Source organism: Vanessa atalanta, chromosome 21 (genome assembly GCF_905147765.1).
Source record: "Vanessa atalanta chromosome 21, ilVanAtal1.2, whole genome shotgun sequence".
Classification (NCBI taxonomy): domain Eukaryota; kingdom Metazoa; phylum Arthropoda; class Insecta; order Lepidoptera; family Nymphalidae; genus Vanessa; species Vanessa atalanta.
The window spans coordinates 9,591,587-9,602,504 of NC_061891.1; the positions used below are offsets into that span (position 1 = coordinate 9,591,587).

General features: G+C 34.9%; 1 protein-coding gene across 1 annotated transcript; it reads left to right on the forward strand.

The window, feature by feature from the left end:
- Window positions 1-8,818: 8,818 nt before the first annotated feature.
- LOC125072233 lies at window positions 8,819-9,934 on the forward strand. Its single transcript, XM_047682756.1, has one exon. The coding sequence runs from the start codon at window positions 8,819-8,821 to the stop codon at window positions 9,932-9,934; it is 1,116 nt and encodes a 371-aa protein (XP_047538712.1).
- Window positions 9,935-10,918: the final 984 nt, after the last annotated feature.

Sequence of the window (10,918 nt, forward strand, 5' to 3'; positions counted from 1 at the left end):
GAATATGCTCCAAACCTTCTCCTCAAAGGGAGAGGAGGCCTTTATCCCAGCAGTGGGACATTTACGGGCTGCTAATGCTAATGCTAATGCTTAAAACATGGGATTTTGACCAACGAATTTTCGGACAAATTAGACCATTCAATGTCTTTTAAGGGTTCCATGCTTTCTGCTCCTTGGACGTGGAAAGTCCCATACAACATAGCATCTGTTTTTTTTTTTTTATTTCTACCTACAAACGGTATTGTTTTGTTATTGTATTAACCCCTACCAATTTCACATCTATCTTTAAAGACTCATGTCTAAAGTTTTGATCAATTAGAAATCGCATACTTAAATCGCGTGTTGTAGTATATATTAATACTTTCAAACTTTATTGGAATTTATTGAGTGTTTGAACGTAATTTTAGTAACTTGAAACGTGTGCTATCTGAGCTATGTGTTTTAGGTGACCTTAATAAAATTTCAAGCATACTACATTACATTGACGTGGCTCACATTACAAACAAACAAATTGCAATAGTTAATGCTTTTTATTTTTTTTTCTATAGGCGGTGCACACATATAGTAATAAAAAGTTGAGAGGTGTCAAGGGACACCCAGGTGGAACGAAGTTCTTATTATTATAAGAAATTATTATTATTATTTATTATGTATAAAAATCCTGTATACACTCAACAAAAATAATCGTCGCGACACCACACTGTTCAATGCGCAATAGAAATGAAAATATCTGGCTTGCTTTCTATAAGAGAGAGAGAGAGAGACAGACAGAGAAACATGCGCACGCCGCACAGCTTACAATGGCAAAAAGTGTCGTTACAACTTTTCGTGAGAATTTTTTGAAAAATATAAGCATTACAGTATTTACACCAAGTCGCTTATATCTACACTAATTACTTTACATTTTTTTTAAATATTCTTACTAATTTGACTGAAACATACTACTAAGGACGAATGAAATAAAATTTATAAAAAAAAAATAAAATAATAAACAAAATAAGCTTATATCTATTTAGGGACTACAAAATTAATCTTTAAAATTCTGGAATATATATAATTGTTTGAATATAGTATAAAAGGGATAACAAAATGTCTACATCTCAACATTTAACAAACAATTAGCAATTGTTTGGTTAGTGAGAGAGCATGGTTATCTAATAAATATGTTAATAATAAATATCACAATATAATTATATGAGTCGAATCATTTTCTCCTGCAATAATATATTATAACTAGAATTAAAACAATACAGAAAAGGCTATAATAACATTACATGGAGTGAAAGGGAAAATCTTGGAAAAGTTGATAAATCATTATTTAAAAAAATCAAAAATTTGGACTCAATAAGTTTCCATTGAAATTAGGTATTGTATGCAAAAAGATTAGCAGGAATTCGAATCATCTATAACTTTTAATAAGACTCAATAGAATGTACCAACTGCAATATACATGCCTGTACATGTCAGAACAAAGTCCTAGTATGTGTCAGAGTAAGCGTCAATCTACCTAACATTAAGTTTGTGATTTTTTTTTAACTGAGAATATATATATTACTATTTTAAATTCAACACCAATGTTTTTATTCATTTAAAATTATAGGTATCACTGCTTATTATATACGATTCAGAGAGAGAGAGAGAGAGATGCACGACAAATAACATTGCCAGAAATTAACAAATGTACTCTGATGTGTGGCCCTGCGTGTGTAATATGCCTAACAATGAATCCACAGTTCCCTGGAGACTTACCTTTCGTGAGATAGACTACAGCAATCTTTACCTAATTCTCATTGAAAATAAGATTAACGTTCAGGTAAATTATTCTTCACTATGGACCCTGTAGCTCGTTGGACCTGAGTGAGTCAACACTCACCGAAAATTCTCTCACTCACCGAAGGCCCGCTATCGAGTTTAAATTATTTGTTTCTATTCAAAATACGTGATCTTATTTTTAGTCTGCCAAAATGACCAATTATAACTATTACGATTAGAGTGGACCCCACAATGTGTCACACAATGAAAACCTCATGAGATTATTACGCAGGTTTTCTTTATCGAACACATTTAGAACCACTCATCTCACTTCCGGCCAAGGATCTTGTACCGTTTCTCAATACTGTAATTTCTGCCATAGCATTACTGATTTGCTATTCTGTAAGAATTCTCTTCGTGTATCATATGTGAAATATTGACTACCGATTTATAGATAAAATAAAAAATAATAAAAAATAAAAAAAATATATCCCGCTGAGTTTCTTTCGCCGGTTCTTCTCAGGTCCGAGGTGCTAAATTCCGAACCGGTGGTAGATTTTTGACAATCAATAAGCAAGTGCAAACACTTCTATATTGAATAAAGATTTTTGACTTTGACTTTTTTTTTGATAGTCATACGCAATTTTGATAAGTGTATCCTTGTAATTATTAAAGTCAATGTCGCTTATTACATTTTGATAATGAATGCTCGTATTATATGAGATCCAAGTTTTTTCTTACAGAATCGCTATATTGTAGGACCTTTTTTGGATAAAGAATTTGCCCCAAATTAGCTTATCACTTGTGATAGGAGTGGAGATGACAATAATCCAATGGGCCAGAGGCCGTTCAAGGGGGCAGGTCTATTGACAGCGTATAGTATATCATATATCACTGATACCAGGAGTAACTTCTCACTACCATATTCATATGCTTCCGTACATAAAACGTTGTCTTAAACCAACGCAGTACATGCTCTACTCCTTAAATAATATGTTAAACCAAGTACTAACTTCGTAATAGCATCTCACTTAGCTGTCAGAAGTAAAAGTTTTTCCCGCAATTTTGCTTGAAAACAAAAGTTGGTGCATCGACGTTTTCCAAGTTTTGAAAAGCGAAGTTTGTTTTATATTATAAGCCTCGGGTTCTAAGGGCAGTTTTATTAATATTAATGTTCACAGAATAATTTGCTTTAAATTTTATTACGTAATATTTATGGATCTAGTTTACAAGTATGCGATTTGTTATTTTTTATTTCCTGCTTGTTAATGTGAATAGAAGGTGGATTATTATGAAAGATTTTTAATACTATTGGTACCCATCATGGTTTTTTTCAAAGATGCTTTTACTACGAGACTGACTTTTGTAGAGAACTTTTTGTTAAAGTAACCGATAAAAAAATTCAGTCAATTCTTTTAAAAAAACTCATGATAACTCATTTAATCTGGCATAAATACTCTTAAGTATATTCAAGATGATGAAATATTTGTGGTACAAATGAAAATCATTCCTTCCAGCCAACATAGGGTGTGAAGACTATTAGTATGTTCGTATTTTATTAGCATATAAGTTTATATGTAAATGATATATAGTTTATGTTGGAATTTAATTACACCCGGCCTTTACTCGTTCGAAAATCCTCTCATCAAAGGTTGCCTGGAAGAGATTAATGAAAGCAATAAAACCGCCTTTGCACAATTATTGCTTCATGCGTTAATTTACAGATAAATAATAAGCTTATATTTTTTTTATATAAAAATGTATATAAATGCGCCACCTAATGGTATATGGTCACCACCGCCCAGACACCACAGACATTGGCGCAATGTGAATCATCTCTTACCTCCATCATTTGAAACTCAACCTTGGGAACTAAGCAGTTAGATCCCTTGTAATTTCCGATTTCCGATTAGATTTGTGCCGATTAGAGAGCAGTATACTACGGCTGTATAAGATAAAAAAAATGAAAAACCACCAACAAAATTCAAGTAAATTGTTTTCGACAAAATCCAAATCTAACAGAACTAACGTAAATTAAAAAAAAATAATATAAAAGAGGTTTCATTATTTTGGCGCCAAATGTCGATGAATGACTTGTGTTAAGGATCAGCGCGGGACGGGGGAGATGAGCGCCCCACCGCGGTCGACAGACGAGCTAGCTCATTAGCATTACCGGAGTCACCGTGTGTAGTATACATATGTACATCATTTTTGTAAACTCACAGTTGTGCCAATAAACAGTTATACAGTCCATTGTTGTTCATCATTTGGCCCAAGCAGAAACATATTTTTGGTCCAAAACGAGCCGGATGGGATCTGGAACGAGCCAACTTTGAGTTCTGGACACTGGGTGCGTTCTGGATGGAAGCAAGCATTGACCAGTACGGCGAGCAGCCCAGCAGGAGCGAGAATCTGTGAGGACGTTCCAACTTTTGTATTCCTTTAATCCCTAACATTCCTAGATTTTATCCATTATCCAAGTTTGCATTATAAATCAAACATTAGTAATTTCAATAGTTAAAATTAAGTCATTTCATTTATTAATATTCAGTCAGAAACTCGCATAGATCGATTTAAATTAACTAAATATAATTTACTACTTATAAAAAAAATATTTTATACACAACGTAATATTATTTACTTATTTAATCTTCCCATATTGATGCGTATTAAGTGCAGTTGAGACGATCCAAGCGATAAGGATCTTTTGTTCTATCGCCACCGAGCGGCGTTGTTTTTCTATATGAAGTTCATTAGAGTAATATTGTGAACAACTAGTGTTTATTGTCATACATTTAAAGTCCATTTTAGATAGTCATTTTCTCTTCATAACTTACATTACTTATTTATTCTTTGTAGAAGTACAAGATCGTAATTGTTGTAACTGATTAATTCAAAACTTATAGTTAAAATAAATTTAACAACCGCCTGCCATAATAGCCTTCATAATGTCCGAAAATATTAAAGATCTTATAAAGAAACGCGGCTCAGTTAAAGGCCGGCTAACAATGTTTATTAATTACGTAAATTCTTTGCCAGAATTATTATCAGCCGTGCAAGTTACTGAGCTAGAACTTAGAATAAAAAAAACGGAACAGCTTTTAAATCAATTTGATTTAATCCAGAGTAATATTGAATATTTAATTGACACCGATGATGATGTTCAACAGTTCAGTGAGAGGCAGGAAATTGAAGATCAGTTTTACATGATATTAGCCAAAGCAAAGCAAATACGTAATCGCAGCGCACGTAATCTAAATGCCGGGGATGATGATAACGATGATATTCGTTCGTGTATTTCAGGCAGTTCGCGATCTTCAGAAATGGTGAAACTGACGAAGACAAATAATGTTAAATTGCCAACGATCCAGCTTCCTAAATTCGGCGGTCAGTACGAGGACTGGCTTGAGTTTCGGGATACATTCGTTTCCCTAATACACGAGAACCAAGGAATAGTTGACATACAAAAGTTTCACTATTTGAGGGCTTCCCTGGCGCTGCGCAGGTAATAAGATCGATTGGGTTTTCATCCTGTAATTACAAAATAGCGTGGGATTTGTTGTGCGATCGTTATAATAATGAAAGGTTACTAATTCAGAACCACGTACAATCTATGTTTGTTATTGAACCCTTGAAGCGTGAATCAGCGTTAGGTATACGCTCAATTATTGATATATTTTCAAAAAATCTAAGATCCTTACATACATTAGGTGAAAGTACAATGCATTGGGATACATTAATTATTTATTTAATGAATTCCAAATTAGATCCTAAAACGTCTCGAGATTGGGAAGAGCGTAAATCTACTTTAAATAAAATAACATTAAATGATTTTATGAGTTTTTTAAAAAATAAAGCTGACCTTCTTGAAACAATACATATAAACAACAACATAAACAAATACAAAAATAGGAATGATCAAATTAAGGGATTATTAAACACAAATATATACATACCAAAATGTCCTCTATGTAAAAACACACATAAGATATACAACTGTGAGACTTTTTTAAATCAATCTATCAGTGATAGGATCGAATCTGCCCGTAAGCTTAAGTTATGTAATAATTGTTTACGGCCAGGTCATCGTGTTCATAAATGCAAATCGGGCTCTTGTACTAAATGCTCACTAAAACACAATACACTATTACACAAAGAAATAGGTTCCTCACAACATGTTGAGCCGCCAGTCGACAAAGCCACCGCGCTCTCAGTCCAAATGACAGAGCCAGTATTGCTTTCGACTGCAGTGGTTTACATTCTAGGTAGCGATAATCAACGTCACGAAGCAAGAGCTGTTCTCGACTCAGGGAGCCAAGCATCCTTCATGACTCAAAGATTACTACATAAGTTGAACCTACATTGTCAAAAAACACAAATATCAGTAACAGGAATAAATAGTACCATTACGCAAGTAAATAAGCGATGCGACACAATCATATTTTCAAAGGTTTCGTCATTTCAAAGTAACATATCATTATTTGTTTTACCAAATATTACCAATTTATGTAACAACAGAGTAATCATTAAGGATTTACGCATTTCATCACAATACACATTGGCTGATCCACATTATTATAATCCTATTGACATAGATCTATTATTGGGAGCAGACATATTCTGGAATTTAATATTGTCAAATCAAATTCGTTTAGGTAAGAACTGTCCCGTATTGCAAGAAACCCAATTAGGTTACATCATTTCTGGTCCCACTAGTGGACTTAAACATAATATTTACAAAGAAAATACTGGTCTAATTACATGTAACTTTATAAAAAATGATTGTACAGATATTCAAGAACAATTAGCAAAATTTTGGTCACTTGAGGAAACACCCTATGCTTTTAAGCCTGCATATTCAATGGAAGAGAAGTTATGTGAAAAACATTTCGTAGACAACTTCACAAGAATGCCTGATGGTAGATTTTCGGTAGCTATTCCACTTAAAAAACCAGAAACTCTATTAGGAGATTCATATACTCGAGCCTTACATTGTTTTTTATCATTAGAACGTAGATTACAGAAACAACCAAAATTAAAAGAATTATATATAGATTTCATGACTGAGTACGAGCAATTAGGTCATATGTCAGTTGTTCCAAATTACCCTGTTTTAGATACAAATAATTTATATTTTCTACCACACCACGGAGTGTTACGCGAAAACAGCGCGACAACAAAATTGAGAGCTGTATTCAATGCAAGTGCGCCATCAACAACAGGTGTATCGTTGAATGATCTTCAGATGGTTGGCCCCACTATACAAAACGATTTATTCTCTATTCTTATTAGGTTTCGGCATTACTCTTACGTCATGACTGCGGACATTGAAAAAATGTACCGTCAAGTACTAATTCATCAAAATCAGAGACATTTACAAAATATAATTTGGAGAGATGACCCTAGTAAAGAACTTAGCATATTTCAACTCAATACCGTTACTTATGGGACTGCATCTGCGCCATTTCTTGCCGTTAGATGCTTAAAACAACTTGCACTTGAATGTGAGGATAATCTTATTTCCGAGATAATTAATAATGACTTTTATGTAGATGACCTAGTTACAGGTACCCAGTCAATAGATAATTTAATTAAGATCAGGGATAGCATATGTGAAGTTTTATCAAAAGGTTGTTTCAATTTACGCAAAATTAAATCAAATATACCAGATCTACGCGATATAAGCTCAAATTCAAATACGCATGTTAATTTAGGCCGACAAAATTCTAATAATACGCTAGGGCTAGGTTGGATATCATCCTCAGATAAATTGTGTTTTTCTCATAATATTTTATCAGGAAGTCAGGTCACGAAGCGATCAGTTTTGTCCACAATTGGACAAATATTTGATCCTCTCGGACTTCTTACAGTTTTTGTCATCAAGGCTAAAATACTTCTCCAAAATCTTTGGCTTTTGAAGATATCTTGGGATGAGCCTTTGCCGTTAGATGTTGCACAAAAATGGAATAAATTTAAATCAGATCTCCATTTCTTAAACGACTTACATTTACCTCGTTGCGTTGTTTGTCCTGATTTGGCGCTTATTGAATTACATACATTTTGTGATGCATCGCAGGAAGCTTACGGAGCATGTACATTCGTAAGAAGTATTTCAGTCGATGGCAAGATCATGACACGGTTACTATGCGCAAAAAGTAAAGTCGCACCGTTAAAACCAACTACAATTCCTCGCCTGGAATTATGTGGCGCGATTGTAGCAGCACGTTTAACACAAAAAGTATTAGAAGCATTTAGGTTACCTGTGCAAAGATGCATTCTTTGGAGTGATTCATCTGTCGTTCTAGGTTGGCTGAAAACACCTCCATCTAAATTAAAGTTATTTGTTAAGAATCGTGTTGCTGAAATACAAGAACTTACTTACACTTTTGAATGGCGTTATGTTCCAACTTATGACAACCCTGCTGACCTGCTAACAAGGGGTATAAACTTGGCATCAATAAATACCTTGGATTTGTGGTGGTCAGGTCCAACATTTTTGCACGAGTTGGAATGTAAATGGCCTAAAAATAACATAAATTACAAAGATGACTTACCTGAAATTGTAGCTCATGTTGCATCAACAATTGCAATCAAGAATAATCAGCTTATTGATTTTCACAGATTTTCAACATTAACTAAAATTAAACGTACAATGGCTTTTGCATTAAGATTTGTTTACAATTGTAAAATTCATGATTGCAACCAGAAATTATCTGGACCATTGAATACACAAGAATTAGATAACGCATTTAATTTACTATTAAAACAATCACAAATTGAATCGTTTCCCGAATACAAACTTTTGTACAATAAACAAGCTTTACCTAATAAAAATAATCTTATTTCCCTGTCACCGTTTCTTGATGAAACAGGTCTACTAAGGGTAGGTGGCAGATTAAAAAATTCAAAATTTGACTATAATAAAAGACATCCAGTATTAATTTCATGCAAACATCCTTTGACAAAACTAATTTTTACTTTTGAACATTTAAGATTGTTTCACGCAGCACCACAACTTCTTTTATCATCTTTAAGGCAACAATTTTGGCCTATAGGTGGTCGCAATATGGCTAAACAGATCGCACACAAATGCTACAAGTGTTTCAGAATGAAAGCTCAAACGATTAACCCTATCATGGGTCAGTTGCCGGAGCAGCGACTCGACCCAGGTTACCCGTTTCAAACAACAGGCGTAGATTACTGCGGTCCTTTACAAGCTGCCGATAGGAAAGGACGTGGATCTAAAACTATCAAGGTGTATATTGCTGTCTTTGTCTGTTTCACTACAAAGGCATTACATTTAGAATTGGTTACCGATTTAACAAAGGAAACGTATATTGCTGCGTTACGTAGGTTCATTGCTCGGCGATCCAAGCCCTCCATTATATTTTCTGATAATGGTACACAATTTGTTGGGGCTAAAAATGAAATTCAGAATTTCTTAAAACAAGAATCTCTAAATTTAGCTCAGTATATGGCAAACGAAGGCATAGACTTTAAGTTCATACCCGCCTATACTCCTCATTTTGGAGGCATATGGGAGGCGGGCGTTAAATCTGTTAAATACCATCTATTGAGAGTATTAGGAAACGCTCGTTTAACATTTGAAGAATTATATACAGTTTTAGTTCAAATAGAATCAATATTGAATTCTCGTCCTCTATCACCAATTTCCTCAGATCCTAACGACCTTACTCCTCTCACTCCTGGTCATTTTCTAGTTGGACGTCCTTTAACAGCGCTGCCTACATCTAGCCTAATCAACGTAAATCCCAATAGACTACAACGTTGGGAACTAGTAGAACAGGTACGTCAGAATTTTTGGATACGCTGGCAGAAGGAGTACGTGTCTGAACTTCAACAAAGGACCAAGTGGAAGACTTCTAAGGGCGATCTGAAGGAAGGGACAATGGTCGTGATCAAGGATGATGCACTGCCTCCGTTGAAGTGGAGCCTTGGACGAGTTCGTCGAGTGTTCCCAGGTCCTGACGGAGTTAATCGTGTTGCAGACATAGAAACCACTAAAGGCCTGACAAGACGAGCATTCAATAAAATTTGTCCACTACCAATCAATGAGGCTGTTGAAACCCAAGATTTCAACGTCGGGGGGCATGTTAAGGATCAGCGCGGGACGGGGGAGATGAGCGCCCCACCGCGGTCGACAGACGAGCTAGCTCATTAGCATTACCGGAGTCACCGTGTGTAGTATACATATGTACATCATTTTTGTAAACTCACAGTTGTGCCAATAAACAGTTATACAGTCCATTGTTGTTCATCATTTGGCCCAAGCAGAAACAACTTGCAATTTACAATGAAATAAAATCAAAACAATATCCGTCATAGGTTTCGAAATTCCTAAAAAATCTTTCGAATGAACGCTGAGTTTCGCCACTAGTTTGAATAAATTAGATAAAAAAATATTAAACAATAGCAATGAATCATTATCATACAAGCGATCATGTTACCTAGCATCTTTTTCTGAATGAATTTGCTCTTATTAAACTCTCTTTAACAATTAAAAAAAAAATCAACAAAACTCACAAAAACAATAAAAGTAAACCATCCCAAATCTGAACTGAACCAACCAACTCTAATCTACCTTATCTATCAAATAAGCAATATTGACCTTCAACACTCAGATCAAAAGACATACATAGACACAGCTCAGGACTACGTTTGAGCCAACTTACCCTAAAATTCTTATTTTAAACGATCAATGAACTAAATACAATGCATGTATTATAATTGGACACATTACATTAGCAATCTGTAAATTTCCCACAGCTGGGCTAAGGCCTCCTCTCCCTTTGAGGAGAAGGCTTGGAGCGTATTCCACCACGGTGCTCCAATGCGGGTTGATGGAATACACGTGTGGCAGAATTTCGTTGAATTTCAACACATGCAGGTTTCCTCACGATGTTTTCTTTCACCGCCGAGCACGAGATGAATTATAAACATGATTTAAGCACATGAAATTCAATGGTGCTTGCCTGGGTTTGAACCCGAAATCATCGCTTAAGATGTACGCGTTCTAACCACTGGGCCATCTCGGCTCACTATTCAAATAATTGGACACACGTGATACAATTACTTGGTAATCAGAATTATCCCATGCTAACCAGTTCGTGGCTAAGGACGTGACTAGATGTAAACCAAGATTGTT